We start from the raw sequence: 25,537 nt of genomic DNA on the forward strand, positions 1-25,537 counted from the left end.
TGGTGAAAAGTTCTCCCGTCTCCATTTAAAGTAATAGGCTCCGAGAAATTCAGAGCACATGCTCGGTGAGGGGTGGTCGCACCTTGGAGGCGGGTAGCTTTTGGGACGGAAGTGTGTTTTTGTATTATAATGGTATTATAATGAGCAAAAAGTACACTAGGGTACAGCATTTGTTAGAACAAGACAGGTCCTTGGCTCAGGGTAGCAAAAAGTGCAGCTTATCGGTCTCAGTGTGCACAAGAACAAAGAGAGTCCCCACCTGATTACAGAGCCTAGCCGTGGTGTCTCTACTCCACACTACACTCCGGACTGTTCCTTAGAGCTAGCACAGCAGGTTTCCCCAGCACAATAGCATCTAAGGTTGGAAGCCTAGGGAACGCTCAGGTAATGCAGCCATGCCCTACCCTGAAAGCCTCTTCAATGCTGTACATCTTTAATTTTTATTTTCTAGTTACTTCAGGCAATTACACCACAGGCAGCTATGGGACCGGCTCTCCTGCAGCCGGTAGAAAAGTATGAGAAGTATGAAGAAAAAGTAATAAAAAGATTGCCAGGAACTTCAAAAATGTTTAATGACTATCAAGCTTCTTTTGAGTGTGTGTGGTTTTTGTTTTATGAAACTGAGTTTTATGAAACTACAAGAAAGGTAAAGATGGTGATAGATAAGAAAATTATGTGCTGGACACTCTAGAAATAAAGACTAGTACAGGTACAAATCCTGCAAAACCCTTTATGTGATGTACACACAACATTTAGAACTGAATATTTACAGCTTAACATACAGTATTCATCCAGTGGAAAAGGTCATAGAGAGCATTTACATGAGTTACAGAAGGCTTTTTTTTTTTTTTTTTTTTTTTTAAACAGTAGGACATTGAACAACTCCATGCTGAAATGGTTTAAATGCATAAGGCCAGAAACAGGTACTTCCATTACAGTTCATGTAATTACAAAAGTCTAATTGCGTAACACAAGTCTGATTTACCAGCAGAGAAACAGTTTGCTGGAATTTACTCCACTATAAATCAGTTTTCATTTATATAAACTGTCTCGAAGTGTCAAGTAAACATTAAAGTACGCAGAACATTAAGTATTTTTACGGGTTCAGCGCACTTCAGATTTCTCAACAAGGAACTACTGAAACAGCAATAAAAAGGAGCTTTGATTGTAATAACACAAGTGGCTTGACTTAAACAAAAAAGAAACCATCAGCGCACACTAACATTCTTATGGTGATTTCATGAACATTTACCAAAACACTAGCAAACAATACTTCATTTTCCTTTACAGCCAGTGCTTATTGGGTGAGAATCAATAAAACTGAAAGATAACAAAAGAATTTCCTTGTTAGCATTCAATTTCATGTTAGTATACATGAAGGAGACAATTCTACTGTAGAATGCGTTTACACCACATCTGTACTGTCTGTACAACCTTTCAAGTTTTAAAATAAAAACATAAGCAATTATAAATATTTTAAAGTACTAAAGATCTTTAACATCTAAATAAAGATTGCTGGATTTTCAAGACTGAAGTTTTTTCAGGAAGAAAAGGAGACAATCCAAACATTTATCATGATTGCTGGACTGATTTAGATCTCTTATTCCTTACTCCAGCTAGTAGACACACATCTGTCATTCTCAGTCATACTCAAGCTATTAATAATTAGAAAATAAAAATGAGAGTTCCCTCCACATGAATCTTCATGGATGGAGATACAAGCCAGATTAAATACACATGATTAAGAGTGACAGGCAGTGAACACATCCACAAGCCAACTACTCCAGCTCACTGCTCTCAGGCTTGATCTGCCCAACACATCTCCGGACACACTCAAGATTCATTGACCGCTGCAGAGCCATGAAGAAACAGTGTGACTGAAACATGATGCAGGAAGAACTGCAAACAGGAAATCACCTGAAGAGCCTCAGATCATATCCAACGTGCTTCCATACAATTTCACATGCCCGCCTCCTACCAAGACCCTACTTAGATGTCAACACTTAAATGGGAAGCAAAGGTCATGAGGTGTTACTCAAATTTTATTTTTAAAGCATGATTTTGTTGCTACATAAGTGACTTGTGTCTTGTTAGGTGCCTTGTTGCCAGCAATGTTTAAAAACAATTTTAGAAAAGTTCTCAAAATAATCAGGTAATCCTGGTAAGTGTTCAAGTCTGAGCACATAATAGATTTATTTTCTTTAAAATTATATTTAAGTAGTTGCTATGAGAAATTAGAGTTGACATCTACAAAAGCTGCGTAATACTTTCAGTCATTCACAATAAAATTAAGAAACGTACATTACGCTCAAACAGGTAACAATACTTTAATGGATTACTCCTTAGTCACTGTACAGTCCTGAGCACGTTTTTGCAGGCATATGTCAGGTCATCATTCTTCCCCCACAAGTCCATATGACATACACCAGTTGGAAGAAAATTTAATACTTCTGAAAAGCAGTATCTTAACTTAGCTTTGGTAATTATCAGTGCAACTATAGAAACCTTTCATTTGCTTTTCAAAAACCAATTAAGTTAAGGCAGGCACTATTGTTATTAAGATTCTTCCATCACCTTTTGACACTGATAGAGCAGACCATCTGAAAGAGCTGAACAAGGTGATCTGAACCACAAGGCCAGCATCCCTGAGTACGTACGACAGTGCAGCAGACAGGGCACGGATGGAAGCAGCCGGCATGCCAGTATTCCCTCATTACCTTAGAACAACAGAGGTTATAGAAAAAAATGAAAGAACAATTAGATATAGGTATAGTTCACAAACACTATTTTTCTCTCAACCTTCTGTTATCTTCTACTCTCATCCCCGTTCTTCATCACCAAAAATGTATGTCTCCTGCATGTAATTCCAGATTTATCTGTCTAATTGTTTCATTCCCACATTTTTGTCCCGTCCAAAACTCTTCAGTGGAATAGTTTGCTCCCTTGTAAAATCTGTTGTTTGCTGTTTGCTTGTACCTTGCTACCAACCTTCACAAACGTCTGAGTAAGGCCAATGAAGTCCTTAGGAGAGCATCCCTGCATTTACCATACACCCCAATGTTCACTACCTTGAACTGTAAGGTACCTGCTTCCGTATATCTATTTTCCTAGGAAAAGTGGTTGTGAGCAACCTTACGGTGTATTTTCACTCACCTATAATATCTACTATGTGGAGTTTCAGTTTCTGCTGCAGCGTACTCAGAGCTGTTGAGAGGGAATCTTGAGAAGGCGACATTTTTATATTCTGTTTCACATCATTGGAAAGGGACAACCACAGCTTCCCAAAGTCTTCTGTAGTCATTTCCATTGGCCTAAAGTTCAGCACAAATCATAGTAAAATAAAAAATTCTTCAGAATAAGTTTGGTCTCCTAAAAATAAATTCCATTTCCAAAAGCAACTGAACAGAGCAAATAACAAACAAATGCAGATTAGTTTAAGGAAACCACTGCTCTTCCCAGCTTATTGTTAAAAAGTTTCTCTCTATATATTTTTTTTAATTTAGAAAGCTAAAGCAAGGAATAGATTATTCTGTATAAGTAAAAGACCAAAGTGAATGACCTTGAGATACCTGCCTGCTGAAAAAGTTCATCTAGCAAAAAGCCTACTGAAAATAAGGCTTCTCCCCCCCCCCACGCAAGAGTTGTTTACTTTCTCACATAATGTATGGGACTTTAACTGAACTAAGTGATTTGAGTAGACACATTTATATTTTGATGTATTTTAAAACATCATGCCCTTTTTACCCTCCTGTTCATTTAGTTCTCAAAACCACATTCCACCTTTCAAGACTATTCCAACCTGCAGCTACAGTCAGCATTCTTTCTAGGTTTGTACTTCTTCCTGGACCACCACCCTCCCCCCCTTTTTCTTTTTTTAAAGTATGAAAATAACAAATTACTATTATTATTACCAGCAATTTCTGTTGGATTAAAATTAGCTGCTCAAGATGAAGCCTTGTATTTTCATAGTCAATACACAAACCATCCTACACTTGTCTAATACTTGTTTGAATAGACTTTTTTTTTTAAAAAACTGCAGCTTATTTACCTGATGAAATCCAACAATGATAAAGTTACTGAAAATTCAAGGCAAGGTTCCATCTCTGACTGGTAACTAATGGAGCCAGGAAGAATTCCCTGTGTACAGATTTTGTCCATCCAAACACATTTCTGGCAACGTTCCACACTCTGAGCTTCAATTACAGAGAACTGGTGGGCAGGACTCTCCAAAATCTGCATTTTCAAAAGGAATGTAGAACATATCAGTACTGCTTGTCAAGTTGTGGAAAGGGCTAAGGTACAGCTATAAAACTTTCTAAGTGCTTTTTATTTCCATTGATTTTTCTTGGACTACTGTGGCCAGCAAACAGAGCTACCATTCTTCAGTTCTCATCAAGGACAATCATTAGCATCTACAAAAGCATTATGAGAATTAAAACCGAGAAAGTTGATCTCTTTTTGCTATTTGCCCCCCTTTTTTTTTTTCCTTGAGAGGCAGAACCTGAATTCTGTAGTTCAGTCCCAAACTAAACTAATATATAAGACCAAGAAGCATTGCAACATACCCAAAGCAGCTTCAATTATGTAATAAAAGTAGAATGTTGAGAAATCATCCCCAATATCGAGGATAACTTCAAGGCTGCTCAGCAGTCCTTGGCCTCTCCAAACAAACAACACAGACCACAACCATAGATTGTGGTCTATATTCGTGGGATATTAAACGAATTACTAGGAAAAAAAAAACCAAACACTAGATGTTTATTTCCTATCAATGTTATGGCAGATTTGATGTAAGCTAGAAATCAGAAGGAAAAAGGCTTCATAAATGAAAACTGCTAATTGGTTAAGTCAACTATAAACCAAACATTTGACTTAATTCTTGTCCTGTTATCACTTCCTGAGTGTCTACAGAAGGTTTTATAATTCTGTCCTTCCAGTAAAATTCACGGAGTCATGCCAGTATGTTTCTTAAACAGCTTTTAAAAAGTTTCATTCAAGGCAATCACATGCTTTTACCAGCTGGATTTAAATCCCAGGTGTAGCTTATTTCAAAAATAAACTGACTCCTCTCCAACATCAACCACATGCATAAGAACAAGAATGAAATATAACTGAGGTCTTTGAAAAGAAAACCAAAGCTTCACAATTTTATGATGCATTTTTTTCCTTCACAAGTCTGCCTACCAGATAAATACAAATAACGACCGCACAAGCCCAGTAGCCACAGCAATAAAGTTAGTGATTTTTCTGGCAACTCAGGTCATACCATTCTGAGTGCTCCTGGTTAGACTTGCATTCAGTTTCAAACTGAATGACGAAGCTGAATTCAGAACTGAAGAATCATACGTGTTTGTTATAGAGAAGCAAACAATAGGAAATGAAATCAAAGTGAATAAGAAAACTGAGATGCTAAATCAAATGACATTTTAAGTTTAGGTACCGAGACTTCTTTCATTACCCTTTAGGAGGTAAGTAAGAGACATACCACAGGTTTTAAGGGCACGTTTAGGGAAAAAGGCACATCTATTATATTAAACTAAATATGACACACTGAAATGCAAACAAAAGCAAAAAAAAATCCAAGTAAATTTGAAATAATGGAAACCAAGTTTCTTACCTGAAAGTGTTCTGCTTTTTCAAACACTAAGTTTACAGTATTAAGTGCAGAACTCTTTTTATTTGAAGCAAACACAGCGAGCAACAAAGAGTCATCTTTCCACACCTTACATAAATACAGAGCTAAGGCATCGCTCTGACAAAGTTCCACTACTTCGGAATGAGGAAGCTCTTCTAGTTCTTTTGGTAAGGAAGGGACCGACAATGTTTTGTTGGCACTTTCACACAAAGCACTTGGAGAAGGCTGAAGAATTTCAATATTACCATCAGCAAACAAAGACAACGGTGATAGCGTACTATCTGAAAGCCTGTCATCCAGCCCAGGCTTTTTAAGGGACTGAGGTGTTTCAAATGCTAAGTTATCTTCCAAAGTATCTGACGAACACAGAGAAGGTTTTCTTAGTCTTGTGTGTTTATTTCCCTCACAGTCTTCCTTGTTAACAGGCACTGTATCAAGTAAGGGACCAAAAGTTGAAGCAGCACTGTTTTGGATGTCTGATGCCTCTTCACTGGTTTGGGTTTCATTTATCTTTGATTTTCTTTTGAACTTCTGAGTAGCCACATCCATTTTCCCCATCTGAAAAAGAAAAAAATGGCAATGGAGAGAGCTTCCAGCAATATGCTGTGTAACTTAACAATGAAACAGAAGCAGCAAAGGCAAATAATGACCAACAAATTAGTTTAGATTACAAATACAAATAGATTGCAAACATGTTAATGGATTTAGTAACAGGCTTTTGTTAAATATCTTAAGGGGTGTTGGATTAGCCTATAATGCAAGAATGATGCTTAGGTTCTCCACAACAAACTGACAGTTCTTATTAAAAGCAGCTACAGGTAAACATTTTCTGGTTAAAACAATAAATAAATACCAAAACATGAGTGAAATAATTTGATAATGCTAGTCTGATAGAGATTACTTTATGCTGAATTCTTCAATCTTTCACATTGTTATCATACATAAATAAAAAGGGCATTGAAATAGGATGCCAAACTAGCTTTACAGTCAAATGACTGCCAGCAGCTCTGCTGGCACAACTGGTGTCAAAGAACAGTTGTTAGTGAAAACTGAAAACAAAACCCTGAAGGTAAACAGAAGGAAGTTCTAGTCACTGAGATCTACTTCAGAGGTTGTTTGAGCAAGTAGTATCCAACCAGCTTCACATTCATAACAAGTTACCAGATGACAAAGGTCATTTCATATAGTTTTTCAATTACATGGATCATTCACCTAGCTTTCAAAATGCTGATTTGATCTCTCTTTGCATAAATGTATTTTTAATTGTAAATAATGTTAAATATGAACTTCAGGCTGTTAAGTCACAGAAGAATCACTTACCAGACTGACACCAGCATTTGATCCTAGCCCAACAAACAATGTCGATGCTAACTGCTGCTTTTCTTTTTCTTCCTCAGAGAGGCTGGAAACTTGATCAGACTGAGATGCAGGAGGATCAATCACCCGTCCTGCTAATAAGTTGCCACAAGAAGCAGCCTGTGGCTCATCTGGTTTCCCAGCTGTGCTTTCTTTCTTTGGAAGATAGCCTTCTTTGCCCCACAACTTCCTTATTCCCTCAAGTTTCAGAGTATTTGTCCTTAAAAAAAAAAAAAAAAAAAAAAAGCAAATAAAACAGGACTGCGAACATTTTCATAAAAGCATGCCAGCACTCTGCTCTAAACACCATCTGCAGGTTTGATACTTTGATATACACAGGGAGCAGTGGAATACTAATGTTTTTCTATCTGCATAAAGTTCTATGTTAATAATGTCATTCATCACTTAAAGCATCCAGCAAATGCAAAGTAGGCTATAAAGTAAGCATAGATAACTTCAGCCAGTAGTAGACTGCATTTGTCAACTCAGAGATTCAAGCATGTTATAAAAGTAATCTGAAAAACATTTTCAGAGTGAATATAAACACAGTATCTGTATTTCTCTCCATGAGAAAAACTGTGGGAATCTCTACGTTTCTTTAAATAGTTCCACTGCTGATTCTTTAAAAACAATGTAAGTTAATATAAGAGGCTGAAAGTTATGAGACTTAGAAAGTATTTCCTGTAAGATGTGTTCAAGTTCTTGTACACCCTGAACTCCAATAGAGGTAAATTCAGACACAGGCTGCAATTCTTTCACCTAAAAGCCTCACTTTTTTTTTTTTTTTTTTTTTTACACAAGCTGGTTGAAAAACTCAAGAGAGCTTTCATGGTTTCTTGTATGCCCATCTACCAGGGTATATATGATGTAACTAATTTTTATGGAACTACAAAGATAGAATTTATTTGTACTGTTCTAAAACTTAAGAGTATCTTACACTGCAAATCTTAGCCTTATTTTGATCTAAGAAGGTTTCCTTAAAAGGCACATTAATTTAAGCCCATAAAAAGCAAATGTGGCCTATAAAAAAAATGAAAGAATCTAGAAAAAATACTCAATTTAATCATCAGTTAATCCTGTCTCAATTTTACTGCATTATCATTTAAGTTATTGCTCGTGAAGAACATGAAAAAACAGTTTAACTGTGTTAGCCTATTTTCTAGGTATTTCAGTGAAGATGTTATCCTGCATTTCTTCTTACATGACAGAAGTTTCCATGTTAAACTGTATTCTTTAATTCCGTTTAATGAAGCAAAGAGGAAGCAAAGGCTTATGATAATGACAAGGACATAAGTTCAAATGTACTTCAATTAAAATGCAAAGTAACTCACTCTTTATGCCCAGTCTCAGCACTGTTACCCGACGTATCAGACCCAAAAGATAAACCAGTGGGGGATTGTCTACCAGTGATGCCAGATGAGGACACACTTGAAGCAAATGATAATCCATACGGTTCAAAATTCAGAGCTGTAAGACAGACAGTCTTTTAGAATTATAGTAAGGCACAAAAAGGTAAGATTTTTTTTTTTTCCCTGAAAATTGATATGCTGTATTACTACATGTCTCAAGCTTCCCAGTCAGGATCCTATCCTCATTAAAAACAGATGTGTCCGCTCTGAAGTAACTTCCACTTAGACACAAAAGAATGTATCTAAAAACATGTATTGATTTGGTAGCACTTAATTTTAAATTTTACCATTTTAATTACTACAATTATAAAGAACAAGCGACTTTATGGAGCACCATTAAAACAACTGCTTATCCTTACTATTTGTAGAGCAAAATACTGCACCAGATCTACGTAAATAAGCTTTTCTATTTGTTCATGCACCTACATAACACATTTTTGAGTCCACAACAGCATGTCCATATATCACCATCTGTTTTGCAAACATTCTTGGCACCTTGGGTGATAACTTGCTTTCAATAAGACTGGAAAATCAGGATGCAGGACCACCCACCTTATCCACGCTTTACCAATCAAAATGTAGTCTGAATACCTTCTAAAAATTGTTTTGGACTATAACTTAACATAAACAGTCATTGTTGTGTAAGAAGCAGAGCAAAGACTCTTCACTACAGCCCTGAGACTACTAATGGATGCACAGTCCCTTTCTCTCATCTCCACTCAGCCCTACACTTTCTTCTTCCCAAATAAAGAAACAAAGCAGAACTGCTGCGCATCTGGGATGAGAGAGGTCTCCTGACAAAGGAGGAGACAGTACTAAGGAGGTGTCCTGTTACATAAAAAAAAACAGGAAGGAATGGATACAAGGGACTTCGTGATAATCAGCAGCCATATTCAGATTCAAACACTACCAACCTGTAAAAATTGGTTAACTATAAAGAACGTTAAAATAAACTTGCAAAGTCACCTTCCAGAATATTTATGAACATTCTTCCTAACCTCTATCTTACCTCCTAGATTTCTAAACCAGTGGAAGATGCTAATCAACACTTGTGATTATTGAGGAAAAACAGCATTCCAATCTAATTCTTACAATGTTTTCACTGCAAAAATGTAAGAACATTGAAAACACTGGACTGTAAAATGGAAGTTCTGCAGTCACCTTTTTCCTGAGAAAGCTTCTCCTCTTGTCTCTGGTGATGAGGCTTATATGGCGCTGCACCACGGCTAAGTCCCTCAGCGACAAACCCATCCAGAAAAGATAAGGATGCATCTACCTACGCAGAATTAGGAAAAATAAGCAATGAATATATTTCCTGTACACAAGCCTGACATTACCAGAAGAAAACTGTCTTATCAGCAAGATTAGGATCTTCTGTCTTACTTCCCATACCTACTAGTAAAGCTGCTGTATTCCTCAGGCCTGTGAAAATGTATATGTACATAAATTATTAAGCAAGTATGTTGAAAAAGATTTGTAACTTAAATTAGCTCTTCCAATATTGACTTTTTGTCTAAAAAAATAAAAAAAGCACAGAGGGGAGTTCTCAAAATGGTTGACCCACCATTATATGAAAATATTGAAGCCAAAAAAAAAAAGAGACCCACTCTAAAACACCAGCAATATCAATACTATTTTCCCTCATTAACTATGGACATTCCAGTGCAAATTTTACTAGTTTCTAAATGGGAAGCAAAACCTTTTAATTAGGAAGCTGTACCGTATCAGTAAAACAGGTCTACATATAAAAAAAATCAGCATACGCAGTTGTAATTTTGTTAAAGGTACTTCAGCTTACTAAATACTGTGTTCTATACTGAATAACAGAGCCAAAGATTCATCACGTCTGAAAAAGTATATTTCTCAAAACCCACTTTAAGGAGACTAAACAGTGACACTGGTCAGAACTGTCAAATAATTTATTTTGAAAACACTTTCTGTCGAATACTTAACCCCCTAGAACTACAAATTAGTTCAGGAACAACACACTGCTGTTATCTTACCACCATGTCATTGCAACTAGCATCAAACGGAAGCAAGTTTTTCATCAATACTCTGTCTTCACACAGATGCTTCAATTCAAAGGCATGTTGTCTCATGCAAGTATCTAGAGAGCTACTGAACTCTTTGATTAGTTTGTCAATCGTTTTAGAGCAGGAGGTGTGTGATGCTATCTTGGTGACTGCAGCCATAATCCATGCTTTAGTGTCAGAGGCAACAAAAGTCTTCTTCAGCAAGCTGTGTAGCCTTGTCAAAATAATTTCTGGATCAACATCTGTAGCAAGGCTGGAATATTCCCCCAAAACCTATGCACAATGAACAGAGAAAATACACACTTAGACATGGAAGCACGTTCAGTTTTTAAGTTAGTATGTAGGAACAAATAGTAACACAAAATCCACCTCACATTCAAAAAAGTATCACAGACGCTGGAATAACTAAGATCTTAGAACTTCCTATTCAAATAAAATGAAAGCAAGAGATTCTGCATAAGGGAATACCTCTCTACCAGATTTGGACTCCTAGCATTTATTTATTTTTTAACATCTTTTTCACTTTAAAGCTGCCTACACTAAGTAACCGACACATAACAGTACAGTAGGCAGTACCACCATACTGGCTCCAACTGCTCCAGTCTGCTACTGGTTTAATCACTGGTGTATGAAGGTCGTAACTGCTTTCAGTAGCATAAGAAAATCTGAAGACCCAACTGCATATCGCAAAGGCATTCCAGTCCTACTGCAGGAAGACAGCTCTGTCAAGCCTACACAATTGACTAAACTGTCTCCAAACTGCTTGAATGAGATAAGGTCTTAAACGTGTTCTAAATTTCTCTATCATGGCAAATGCTTGAGGTGATCTTTGTGTTTATCTCTGTAGTTTCAAACTCTTAGTTTCTTGAAGATCAAATAGTTATTCAAAAAGAAAGCTAAACAGCGATTAGGCCCTTACAAAAAATGGTTTGTTCATACTGCAGCATCTTCCTTGGATGGTAGCTGAATATTAAACAAGTGTCAAAGAATACTATCACAGGACTCAGACAGTTAACTACAAGGCTAAAGCTGCTTTTCATAACCACATCTGGCCTAACTCTGATAAAAACAGAAAGGCTCTCAGCACGCAGGCAGATGAGTTGGCTGCTAAGCCATTCCAGTAGTAAACTGCCTTGAAAGGGAGCACATTAGCTTTTTGATAAACTATGACAAACTAAATAGTTTGTTTGTCATAGAAGAGGTCATTATATTTCAGTGTATTATCTCATCTTCGAGTAAAAATACAATAATCATTATTAAAATAAAATAATTAAAAACATCACCACCTTTGACAGTTTGTTCACATCTATGTACTCAATTTTCACCACGTGTCCACCTTACCCAACTCATGACTTGTAGGAATTTCTGTGGATAGAATGTATTTTCCTCTTCAAGTAATGTTAAATAAGACCGTACTGCATACGTTCGCAGCTGTTCATCTTCTTTTCTATCATCAAATCCTAGAGAGGAAAACAAAGTGTATTTTGCTTGAAACACAAATGCCACCTGTATCAACTATTATGTCAACGTGTATTTTAAGAAAGCGAGCCAGACAATTAAGTAACAGATATAATTCTTCAGAGCACTTGGTGAGTTACCTTCAGCCAAAAGCCTCAGAAAGTTGTTTGGGATGTCAGGATGCAGAGCATCACCTCCAACTGAAAACACTGCATTCATTGTTTGGATGAACCACCCATTGTCAGGGGCATACCTGTCCAGATGTTAAGGAATGAAGTGCTAAGGCATAACTTTTCTTTTCCTTTTTAGTTTGCTAATCAATACATCTTAAGTTGTGAATGAATAAATAAACAATAGAGTGATAAAGAATGGTTTAAGCAGACTTCATGCAGCAGGGAGACATTCACACAAGGACTTAGTTCTGAAAACATGCTCTGTTGTATTTCAAGCTCACACTTGTCCCATGGTAGCTTTCTAGAACTTTTTTTTTCTTTGAGTTTATCAAGTATTATTTGATTAATGATAGATTGGCTCTTTGCAGTAGCATTTTGCTGTTGTTTTACTGAAAAAAATAAACATTTAGAAGTACTCCACAGAAAGCAATGTTGCTTTTTATATACTTAAAATTTGAACAGCCTAACTCTGGAGGTTAGGAAACATTATTTTTAAAATCCTCAAACCAACCCTGAAAATGCACACCACTGAATGGAAATTTTCAACTGTAGAGAAAAGTGAGTACAGCTTGTTTGTTTGCTGGCTGTTTTGTTTTTGTACTACTGCCTGTGCCACGCAGCATACAAATGGAACAGTAAGGTACTTCCCCACTATAAACAGCTTAAAATCCAAATATCAGACAAAAATACACACAGAGAATGAAGCAATGGCAAGTCTCGCAGTGATACCCACCATATACTGAATGTCTAACCATCATTTATATTTCAAGCATAGTTGATCAATCTTTATTTCCATGAAAATGTTATCTTCAAATCTATAAACCAAGAGTTACCTAGCAGGGAGATCATTCTCACAATTACAGAACAGCACGCAATACAGCAATGAGACATCTCTCTATACAGTAGCACAGGACTTCCAAGTTTTAAATTACAAATACAAGGTTTAAATACTAAACCCCAAAGCCAAAATGAAGGATTTTAAGTGCTATTACTCCCAGAAAAATACAACATTCTAGTCATTTTTATACAAGTTTTCTTTTGCTTATTTTTTGCATTTGTAAGAGTGGAAACCGCAGATATAACAACTTGATTAAAAAGATCATGAAAGATGCTTTGAAAGGTACAAAAGTAATGATTGGCTGAGCTCCGACTCAAGGTTTCTAAAAATAAAAGGATATTTCTCAGCAAGTTCTGCTACTTTGCCAGATAAGGTGATGATAGCATATTCTTCCTTGCTTTCTTTTAAGTAGTCAAGCATCTTCTGAACTATGACTGTCACATTCTGTCCATTTGTAATTCTATAAAGAATCTCTAAAGTCTGAAAGAGAAAGCAAAAGAGATTTGATTGGTTCTGATGATTCAAAACAATAATCAGGCAAAACAATAACACCTTAGCACAATGCCAAATTGAGCAACTGTCTTTACTTGGCAAGTCTTAAATGAAGCATGCTTCTTACCTGCACAGTTTATCTCAAGTACTGATAGAAAGAGCAGTTATAAACAGTATTAACGTGACACAATATGCTTCTTACAATATTCGTTTTAGAAAACTTACCACCCATCTTATACAGTAACTTCATTGGTTGTTTTTTGAAAAATTCACTGACCTCCCTTTTAATAATAGGATCTGGGTGGTCCAGACATTCAATTATTGTCATCTGGTGCTGAAGTGCCAGATTAGGATCCTGCTGAATAACACAGGTCAGAGCCTTTAAACCTAGAATATAAGCAATTGAAAATTATTTACAAGAATATGCACCATTATGGCAAAACTGAAAACTTGTTAATGAAATCATCCTTACCTAAGTATTTCAAATTAATTTTGGGTGACAAAACAAATTTTCCAATACACTTGGCAGCCTTTTCGAGTAGTTCAGATTTGGGGTGAATTGTATAAATTGTTTGGACACATTCAAACAAGATGGCTAGGGAAAAAAAAGCAAATAATAAGTTTTACATAGTAGAATTATTTAATACATAACAAGCAAACAGACATACACACTAGTATGATAAAATTATGAGACTGAATGCAGTACATTTAATATTTTAAAGCAGTCTTGTACCTTACTCAAGTGTCTACTTCCAAAGAGCTGGGTAACCCATAATTTCAGTTTTTAAGCAGATACTTTGTACACAAATACATTTCCTTTTTGCAAACAAAGGATATTCTCACCATACATACTCCATTCAACTTAGAAATACACAGCTAACACTGTAGTACAGCTTTAATTACATATCCTAACAGCAGACATATTCCTTTTCTGATAATCCACTAACATAAAACATAAAAGAGCAAATCATGGTTATTCTGGTTTAGGTGGCTGAAATATTGCCACACGCATGCAGTGAAGCGAGAAGAGTTTGGCAAACAATTCGTCATTACTCAAAAAAAAAAAAAAAAAAAAAAAAAAAAAAAAAAACGAACTGAGAACAAAGTAGAATATAAAATGGCATGGGGACCAGTTCAGGTTTATGTTGAATCAAAATTTTTTGCACAAAAGCAACACACACCTCAACTTTTACTGGGTGTCTGAAGCCCACAGAAGAGATTAAATTCTTACAGAATCAAAAAAGAAAACAAAATTAATGCAACATTTTAGTTACAGTGTACAAAAGCATTTGAATAATTTAAATGATTACATATTTCCTTCACCTTGCATTTGGATCTGCTTTAGCTCATTGACTGTAACAGGGAACTGCAGTGCTGAACTGAACTGCAGAGTACCTGCCTATGTAATAACAGGATGAAAAACCATCTCCTTTTATATACACATAGATATATTTTAAAATATTTTCATTTAATACCTAACTGTTACTATAGTGATTGTTATATTTATTAATATTTCTTCATTCTTGTTTTATCATATAATTAAATTAATATTGTTAAATCAATATTATTTGTGGTATGTATACACACAAATACATACGCACAGACACTGATTAATTTGATCAGCCTTTGCCACTCCACGTACAACTTCATCTTTAAAAGTTCTTCCAACCCTGAAGTCTCCTATAGTAGCTCAAATGAGCAGACTGTGACAGTCTTTAGATGAAAGATTTGAGGCAAAATGTTTTTCAATAATTCATGATTTCTTAGTTACGGCAGTAAACCTAAATCATTGCAAGAAGAGAAATGCAGTTCCTGAGTTTAAAAACTTTTCACAGCTGAGAAAAAGGTAGAAGTGAACTTAATGATGCACAAAAAAATAATTAATCCAAGTTAACCACCTACAATAAGTAAAAAACATACAATAACTAAGGACTTTGTGTAAAAAAGAATAATCAGTTATAATCTTCTTTGATCTCTTATCACTGAGAAATATTTTATAAAGAGTTGATTGCACGTGAACAAGAGTTACATATCTAAATTCTGTCTTTGAATAAATCATGATAAACCGCTCACTTTGGCCCCTTAAGCACTTAGCACAAGTCTACAGTTACTAACTCCAAGTGCAAACTGTCTGTATTATAAGGAAACATTCTTCCCAGTATCTTGTATGTTCTTGTCTCATAGAAGCAATAAACCGATTATACAGAATATATGACAGGTACTTTCTCACAAATTATTTACTACAAGGTAATAATTTCCTCCCTACCCCTGTTTTTGGTGGAAGTAACGCTTACACAGTGTTCAGAAAATAGGTACAAAGCAGGCATTACGCTAGATCTAGAGCTCTGGTCCACATTCCCCTTTTAAAGTCAGTTATAAAACATGTCTTGATTTCCTCTGCATCCCATCAGCACAGCTACTGTGGCATCACCTATTGGGCTTTACTTTAACAATAAAGTAACGGGATGGAGCTTTTTTGGTCCATGTACTGTGAAGCAGCTCTCAGGTGTAGGACTCTACAACATCAGATCTGGGTGCTTAGATGCACTGAAGTCTTGCAGAAGGGAAGGTAAAGCAAAATCCAAATGAATTACTCCGCTTCTTATTAGAAAGCCTTAACAATGCTATTATTCCTTTTGATTTTGTTCTAGCAACAAATACAGCTTTCCCTGCAGAAAGGATAACGAAATTAACATAGTTTTAAAAATTCTAAACTGAGATGTGTGCCAAAAACATATTTTCACATGCACCGCTATCACTGAATAAAAACAGCACTTCCAGAATTAACTGTTGCTAGAGAAAAAGCCATACACAGCTGTAAAGAGCCAATGCGGTCACTTGCACATGTACTGCCTTTCCTAGAGCAGAGAAAATATCCGTGGCTGAAGATCTAAGCATTTCTCATAAACAGGACTGTATCACTAGGATTTTTCTTTTACTATGTACTTCAACTTGGACAATGTTGAGAGCTTTCATGAAGAAGCTAACTTCCTGTATTTACAGGCAAGGGCAACGCAAACATAAGATAAAGGCTTTTCAGTCAAGATGAATTCCCTCTAAATAATAAGTCTGTTTTACTTCAGTAATAAGAAACTTTGCTGTTCAGAAATATATCGCTTGTTCTACAATTTACTAGTCAAACACCTAAGAATACATTTCTTGTACAGTAAGAACAACTGGATTTTCCAGAAGTGCTGCATATGTATTTAGCGTGATCAAGTGCTCATTTTCAACCTTTCCAAATACTGGTAATTAGATAAAAGACCCTCACCCACCATATGTAATATTATGATTTATTTCTGCTCTTCTTAAAGATTCATCCAGAACATCATACATCAATTCGCTTGTCCTGTTTAACAAGAAATATTTAAAATTCTTATTTGCAGCATGTAGTCTTAACTTCCAAACAGCCTAAACACCAACATTAAAATCTGCAATGCAAATTATTTGTATCTACAGATTCAGTTTAAGAAGTTAGAACTGTATAATCTATCTCTATACAACATCCAACAATGTTTGCAGCTTTCAAAAGAAACATTTACCATATAACAAGAAAAACGCTTCCATTCTACCATATCACAAGAAAAAAAAATAGGAAAAGATCACAGATAACTAGGTACTCACAAAATTATACCATTTTTTAAGTTATCTTTACTGTAGAACTTTACCCAGTTGTCTCATAACCTAGTAACATAATTTTCAGAAAATATATTTCAATAATATTCCTTAATTAATTGCTTAGACAATCCAGAAGCTGAGAAATTAATTTCTCTATTTGAAAAGTATCTTCTCAGTGGTTAATAATGAATTAATGCATAAAAAGTACAACTCTGAAATCCTTTTACAAGAAGACAGAAAGGTTGTCTATGAGATACTGTTCATAACTATATTCTTTGTGCATTCAGAGTATTAATTACAGAGAAAGACCTGGTTACCTTGGATCATCTTTTCCTAACAGCCCTAATATTCTTAAAAGCTGAATTTGCAACCATGGCGCTGGCACACTGTGATAGTTGAAGTCAATAGGAAGCTTTCCTCCCACTACCTGTTTCAGGATCATTACAAAACTCTCTGTCAAGTCCTTATATCCAGATGAGTTTTCCTACATAAGAAAGAAATACAATTGAAATACTTTAATATAACAACTCAAAGTATAATATATAAATTGAATACAATCGGAAGTGGCCACTATTTCTTTAAATCTCTTTCTACTCTCATCCCTGAATATCTACAAGCTCCTTATTTTAACGCATTTGTTTCTTGCACTTTTGCAACAAAAAAAGAATGAATTTAACTTCAAGGCAATGGAAAAAAAATTAGTCAAATTTCAGTGAACCCTTTAACATACTGCAGAAGTTAAACTTGGTCTCTAGTTAAGGATACAAATGACACTGACTTCTTGCATAATCCAAATGCTCAATCTGTCAAACTAGATTGAGAGCTAGTGTGAACAAATACAACATATCCATGATCAGGTAAGTTACCTTGTCTAACAAGTATATTTTTGTAGCAACTTTGCTAAAAAGCTTCTGTACAGTATAGTGTGCTTCAAATAAAGAAACGTATGAATAACTGCTAGGGTTCAGATGTGCTTCTAATTCTTTGCCTACCTTAATCATTTCAAGATAAATATGCAAAGAAGCAGCCATGACACCAACATCCCTGTCACATAAGGCTTTCCGGAACTTGTCATGAATATGCTGGACTTGGTTAGGAGCAATGAGATAGAATTTATATAAAGCTTGAACAGCCTTTCTTCGGATAATTTCCCTGAAGAAAAATGAGATTTACACAAAACAAAATCAAGATATTGTGTCCTTTATGTACCTGACTTAGCAAAACAACTTGCACTTGTTATTTCTACAGTAAACTTACTCATAGTATGTTATCCGCTAGGTATGAGATTACATAAATAATCAAACTAAGGTTATGCATATCTGCAAATATACTTTAACCAATAAGGTTTATAGGAAGAGCTTTATAAAAAAAAAAAATAAAAGCAAGCATTGAAAGGTTCCCGGTCTGATTCTCCACTTACTCTACAAATACCTACATATATTCGTTAAAAGGACTCCAGCAGACAAGGTAAATTACATTTACCTATCAAAAGTGGTTATTAACAAAAATAATACCTGTTCAATGCTCAGTCAGGGGTGCAAATAAATGAGACAAGAATACAAGAGAAACTAAGAGGAACAATTTCTGAAAGTAATGACAAGAAAGATCAAATCAGAGAAAAAACATCAGTTTACTAAAACTACCTACAAGCCTAAGCCACTCAACCTTACAAGGCCACTTGCAGTTGTGTAAATTAATACGTACTTCGAATGCTGGAGCTTGTCTTCTATTAAGGGAAGAACAGCTGGAATCATCTCCCGTGGAAAGATCTGACTAACAACAGTTAATGCCATGCACACCTCTACAAGATTAGTGCTCTGTAAGTCCTATTACAAACATTGAAATAAGACAGTCAGTTTTCATTTAGACTTCAATTTTGTATAGACATAGCCCAAACTTTTTGCAAGATGGCTGGATCCAGCTCACCTACAGCAAGCATCCTGCTGCCAGCCATGATATTGTCGACTTGAAGTGTCATCTCTCACTAAGATGACCAGGCTCTTTCCTACTTTCATACAGTAACAAGCAACTCCTCACACTCACATTACAGAACTACATTCGTATTCTAAATTTATGTGAGATCAACAGAGAGCTACAGTCAGCATTTGCTTACTGAAAGAGTTTGATGATTATAAAACTAAACCAAGTCCCCAGCTGGAGAAGTACATGAGTCACTTTACACTGACGTTAACAGCGTTCTCTCTAGCACCTTTGATCTAGCCCAAACAATTTATAAAGAAAAGATGAGCAAGCTCAGTAATAGTACCAATTACATATTTTTACACTAAATTAAGACATTATCTATGCCCTAAAAAGAGAATGTAAATTACACGTGATATTCTACAAATGAGGAAGAATTTAAAAATTTCCTATCTGTCCCAAATACAATTAAAAATAGTAGATGCAGCTCATTGTAACCATCTAAGGAAGCACGGATGGATTCATGAAATAGGATTAGAATTATTTTTCAAAACAAATCAAACGTTTAAGATTTCCAGCTCACATCAATATTTACTCCAGCCATGTGCCACAGTGAGGTTTTAGTGCTTGTTTTGGTTTAGCTGTTTGAGGATTCTTATTTCTCACTTCTTTCCATAACCCTATCAGTTTCAAAACAGATTTTTAAAGATTATAAATGGTTTCCATCACAACAGCAAAACAAGTACCATTTTCAGTCTTTAAGTTTCTGTGACTACTGTAACATCAAAGTAATCGCTACATATAAGGGATGTAAGTTACAATTGCTCCATGTACTAATACAGAAGATGACTCCTATGAAATATTATTAGGTAATGGATTTTCAGTGTCACTCCAAAGCATATTTTCAGTTTCTATCAAAATTACCAAAATAACTCAAAGAAGCCAACAGATACTTTATGTCAACTAAAAGCAATTCATTCCAATATGTATGCGTGGCTCCTTCTGGAGTTTAAAACTATAAGCAAGGTTTGATGGTATTTCTCATGGGTAAAATTTAAGAAAATATTGATTCAATAAAAGGAATGCCAAGATTAAACAAAAGAGTGAGATATAACTAGTGAATACACAGCTGAGATGCATGGCTTAAAATGGAAGAATTGGTCAAGGTTAGTTAACCTCCAAACCTTCAGAAGCACTGTACCTTCACAACTGTGTTGACAAGTAGAAGCAGCAGTTCATGATTTTCATGGAGAAATAAAGAAACAGCCAAGTAACCTATAAAAGAAAGCAGCCTCCATTAATTCATACAATCAATAAGCAACTTCAAGACAGAAAACTTAAGCATGTCTGTAATACAAGAAGAGTTAAACAACAAAAAAAAGTAGTTAAAAAGCCACTGATGGATGGCAGTAGCTCATGTTTTAAGTATCAAGACTTCATTTTCTTTGCAAGCAAACCTACTGTATTTAAGTTGCAGTAAAGCTCAATAAATAATGGCTAAGAAACCACTTGCTGTGAGAAGTAAGATACTGTTAGGAGCTAGAGAGCAGTCAAGAACATTGTGAGAAATAACTTTCTGCATAGTGAACGTCTCCTCTGCTGACAAAAGTATATTCCTAATCAAATGCACTTCCTTATATTTGTTTCTCTTTCTTCAAAAGATATAGTTCAGTTTCAAATACAATTCTGCACTCCAAGTTGAACATAACATTATTCCACCACCCTATGCCAAAGCCTCCCTGGTTATTTATTAACAAAAAAGAAACAATTCCAAAAGCCCAGAAGAGAAGCCTGCCAGAAACCTTTTTCTTCAGAGAAAGAAAATCCTCTTCCTTTCAAACTAAGGGAGTTAAAGCAGGGACAAGGAGAGCATGTCACCACTCAGACATATACTGTAGTTATTTGTATTAGAGGTGGATCTTAGTCAGAAAAGGCTTGGCTCTTTTAGGACTTGGAAATCAAAATGAACAACTAAAATTGTAGTGTCTGGACTATCAGACATTTGAACCTATCTGCTTGTGGAAATACACTTGATCAGTTCAGCAAACCTGTAAAAATGTAGTTCACTTTGATTCATCGAGGCTAATATTGGGTAAGAGAATAACTTAATATCTTAATTGAATCAACTGACAGTGGTTCCTTAAAGACCTTGGTATATGGCACCAAGAACAGACAAGGTCAACCTTATATACCATACATAGCTGCAAAGCAAAATAAAGAAACAAACCACATACACTCTTGATGACATCTTTTTGTCATATCAAAGCTTAAGGGCTCTTTGTGTCTGGGGAACTTTAAGTCCCTTCATTAAAAAAAAAAAAAAAAAAAAAATGTTGCTTCACCAAAACCTACTTAAAAGGAACCCTAGCATGGAAAGGTCTCAAACTGATTAAACTGATTAATAACAAGATGCACTGGTTCTTGACACTTACAAAGGTCATATAAAGTTTTCTTCAAAACAGCTTACCACCTGCCCTCCCAGGTTTGGTGAAGATTGAAAATCTTAGTCACTACCAGAGCATCTGTGCACTGGCTTTCATTATTCGGGGAAAAAGCAACTTTAAATCATCACTTGTAACATATTTTCTCAGAAACTCCAATACTTGAGTGGATGATCCAGATGAAATTCAAACAAAGGATATCAAACAAGCATATCCCGCAAGACACTGCCTTCCTTCTGTGTATGCAGACATAGTATTGCTTGGAGTTAAACCATTTTCTCTGCAAACAAGAAGAAATGTCTTCACTAGGCAGTTGAACCAGCAACTGCAATAAATTCTCCAGACGAGACAGGCTCACAGCTACTTCAAACAAAATCTACTCGAAAAGGTTTTATAGCCACATGGGCAGGCAAGGAAATCAGCTCCATGAAAATTCAAAGAAATCTGAAATAGCCTTTCATATTTCCTCAAGAACTTCTACACCTATGCTCTAAGGATCTCCCCATTTGATTCATTTCTTACAGAACATTACAATCACCAAAACAGATATAAATATTTCATTTATTGCAGTTAGCAGCGTGGCCTTAAGCTCATTACAAAAATTCTAAAGAAATATCTGCAAGTTAAATGCTGGAAAACCAGTACTGTGCTTGCGGTAAGTATCTGACATCAACAGTTTCTTCTAACTTTGTATTCTAATGCTCAAAACAAAGTCAGATCCTGACAGAAACTCATATTCAGCTTGGATTTAGTTTTTAATTGTATTTCTTGCAAATTACTTGTTTATTAGTGCTGCATTTCAAAAACACTGAAAGAACAACTGATGACTTAAAATATTTTCCCTTGCCTTCTGTTCTAAAAGTTCACAAACTAGGGACTTGGTTATTTTCAAAAAGAGGAAAGACTACAAAATGAAATCTTGAAAGTAGAAGAACACTTTGAATAAGCTGTATTTTTACATGTGTTACAAGTTCTACGAAGCTTCAAGAACGCTGTCTGAAAAATATGACAGGGCTACAACCGCATACACATACCAACTCTTTTCTCCAAAAGATTTCCTTGCTGTGCAAGCTTGATTGCATGGATATATCCAAAAGAAGACTCGTATCCCAGCATTTCACAATAGATGAGTCTCACCATACATTCTTTCATCAGTCTCTGAAATACCAAAAATAAATTACTGAAGCTTTCCTGTCAGCCTTGTTTCACGTGCTTCTTCACTGCTCTAATGGAGTAGAGGAGTTTGACAGCAATACATGCAGGTTCATAGAAATTTCCTATATATACATACACGAAATCAGAGTGCTCCTGATTTTTTTGTTGTTATGAACATTCTTTTGTGAATCAATAATGATTTTTGACCACAACAGCAGAACTCTTCATATAGGTCCCTCAAAGTTGTTATCTAATTTTGATTACCATATATATAATCAACACCAAATTAGCAATTTAAAAAATTTTATGAAGTAATCTCAAGCGTTAGATATCACATTGTTAACGCAATCTTTAACCAGTCGCTACGCTGACCTAGAATGGGTTATCACATATATATGAGGTTAAGACTTTATTTTCCCCTTCAGATCTGCACCAATTAACCCAAGCCAGACATATACATCAAGTCCTACAACTCAGACATGAGCAACAGAACACATGACAAAGCACAGCTTCTTACATTGCAGAAATTAATTATAAGAACGTCAGACTGCAGAGAATATTATTTGATAGAAATACTTCATCACACAACTTTTTTCCTACATTATTTGAGAGCACAGCATGACCGGACTCTGAATACGATATTGTCCCAATTTGTTAATAGAGAACAGAAGTACAGTACCCTCACTATTTTAACCAGGCTCCACATACATTGACATCTGTACTTTTTAATGGTGATGATTATGTGTCTATGCTGCAGATAACACGTTCACTAGGCAAAAGGAGTGGGGCACGCTGTTTCCTTCACTTTGTGTCTGCTGCTCCTGCAGACTAACAGGACTTACGAGCGTAGTGGTGGGGGCAGAAACCATTGCTTTCAAACTGGCTATCTCCTGCTGGATTAGCTTTTCTTCTTCCTGGGAAAAGAAATTAATCTGACTTGAAATCTTGCACAGCTTTGGAGGCGACACACGGAGCAACTAATGGTTACTCGTTTACGAGGATCTCGCGGGCTGCTCAGCACCGCGGGCACAGCCCCGCTCCCCGCCGCAGCGCTGCTGACACCCGGCCCCGCTCGGGGGCACCCAGCAGGGCTCGGAGCCCACCCAGCCGCGGCCCCGGGGACCCCAGGCCCTCGCGGGGCGCGAGGGGAGGAGCAGGGAGGAAGGCCCCGGCGCGTACGTGCTTGGAGGTGAGCGCCGTGATGCTCCTGATCAGGCTGCCGAGCCGCGAGCCGGCCGACGGGCGGCCGGGGCCGGGCCCCGCGGGGAGCTGCGGGCCCAGCAGGGCGGGCAGCGCGCTCAGCGTGCGCTCCACCACCTCGCTCATGGCGCCGCGCGCCGCCCGGAAGCCAGGGCCCGGCCCGCCGCGAGGCCACGCCCGCCTCGGCGCCCGCTTCCGGGCGCGGAGCCGCCAGGGGGCGTTGCGCCGGGAGGTGGGGCGGGAGGGGCCGGCGGTGGGCGGGGCCGGCGGTGGGCGGGAAGGGCTCGCGGCGGGCGGGGCTCGCGGCCCCGGGCCGTGAGGGGAGGCCCCGCCCCTCTCCCGTGCGAGGCGCGCGGCGGAACGAAATTCGCTGGAATTGGCCTCGTTTTTGTCTCAGCCCAACGGTGCTTTGGCGGGGGCGGTGGTGGGATGGGTTTTTCTTCTAGCAGCGGTGGGGGAGAAGCTGAGGTGGTCAAGTGACAAAGAAAAAATCTCTGGAGAAAGAAAAGCAGAAAAAAGTTTCTCCGTCCCCAGCGCGCGGCTGGTAAAGAAACTGCGCAGGTGGGGGGAGCCAGGAAAAACGGCCGAGCAGGGGCAGGCTGAGGGCAGAAGCTTTACAAGTGTTAGATTCGGCATTTCCATGAAGCCGAGTTAAAAGATTTGTACTGGTAGTTTTTAAAGGTTTTGTTTGTTTTAAGAAATGCATTGGCTAAGAGTATCTCATTGAAGAGTCACTCAAGCAAAGCCAGAATGCTGTCTCACAGAAGCTGGAAAACCTTGTCGGCCGTAAGGACCAAACCTGTGAGCGCAGCAAGCTGGGAGAGGCTGCAGGTAAAGGTGCTGGAGCTTGAATCAGCTCTGTGATGTCCCCAGCTCGGTGCTTAGCACCGCATTAAGGCCCGGAGTCCTAATCACCTGCGGTGGGATACAAATAAACACTTTCTGTAGGATGACTTTTAGCATACAAGCCCTCAGGCTTCTGCATCATTAATTTCTCGTAGTGTTGATGATGGCATTGAAATGAACAGGACTATTCATAGTGCACGCATATGTGCAAAATACGTGACTTACTGTCAGATGGTTAGAGATATTTCTAATGCCTTGCATAAAGATTCCCCAGTACTGCTTTTCCAACATTTTTTGTTTCTTTTTAGGCTACAGAATCTTTAGGTTATCGTGTAGCATACTATGAGCTGATGCAAAGAAAGCAAATTCACTGAAGTATGAGAATTTTACCATCTAGGCATCAACTTGGCAAGGTGAGGTTTTGTTGTTAGGTTTTCTTCTGCTTTCATCTCCTTTCTGTTTTCATCAGCTAGATGAAAAACCTTGAAGTGTGGTTATAAAACAACTGTTAAAATAGCACTGAGAGGCTGCATTTCAGTTATTTTTCTAGGATCTCTATCAACTGCCTTCACCACAGTAAAAAAGCACTCTAATTGCCATTCCTGTAAGTTCTCCTTGGCATCTGATAGGCAAGTGGTATTCTTCCTGGCTCATGAATCATTACTGGAAATACATAGTTCTAGAATAGAAAATGGGTTGATTCTGCAGGAGCCAAAATAGACTCCAAAATAGAAGAGCTTATGCTCTTCTCTGGATTGTCTCTGCACTGTGAAGAGGAGTGTGTAATAGTATATGATGTAAATGATGCCAAATGAAAACAGAGATGTAGTGAGAAACAAAGGCAGCACTTTCCCCCAGTCATTTTCTATGATGATTAAACATATTTTTTTGCAATTAGCAGAGATGATATGCTGTCACGTGTCATACAAGCTCCCCAGTGAAGTAGTAAGGAGCATGGAGTCA

General features: G+C 37.1%; 1 protein-coding gene across 1 annotated transcript; it reads right to left on the reverse strand.

Annotated features, from left to right (window-relative positions):
• Window positions 1–683: 683 nt before the first annotated feature.
• Window positions 684–23,855, reverse strand: AP4E1 (adaptor related protein complex 4 subunit epsilon 1). The gene is made up of 21 exons (XM_084293169.1): window positions 23,708–23,855; window positions 23,371–23,442; window positions 22,408–22,531; window positions 20,134–20,207; window positions 18,717–18,838; window positions 18,005–18,164; window positions 17,330–17,496; window positions 16,670–16,743; window positions 13,867–13,989; window positions 13,672–13,781; window positions 13,243–13,382; window positions 12,032–12,144; window positions 11,775–11,893; window positions 10,404–10,706; window positions 9,562–9,676; window positions 8,323–8,458; window positions 6,956–7,211; window positions 5,618–6,193; window positions 4,049–4,233; window positions 3,154–3,311; window positions 684–2,717 (listed from the first exon to the last, which is right to left on the reverse strand). Exons 1-21 carry the CDS (start codon window positions 23,852–23,854, stop codon window positions 2,557–2,559), a joined length of 3,435 nt encoding a protein of 1,144 aa, XP_084149295.1. The 5' UTR covers window position 23,855; the 3' UTR covers window positions 684–2,556.
• Between the last annotated feature and the right edge of the window lie 1,682 nt (window positions 23,856–25,537).

This window comes from Netta rufina (assembly GCF_964035555.1).
Source record: "Netta rufina genome assembly, chromosome: 11".
Lineage (NCBI taxonomy): Eukaryota > Metazoa > Chordata > Aves > Anseriformes > Anatidae > Netta > Netta rufina.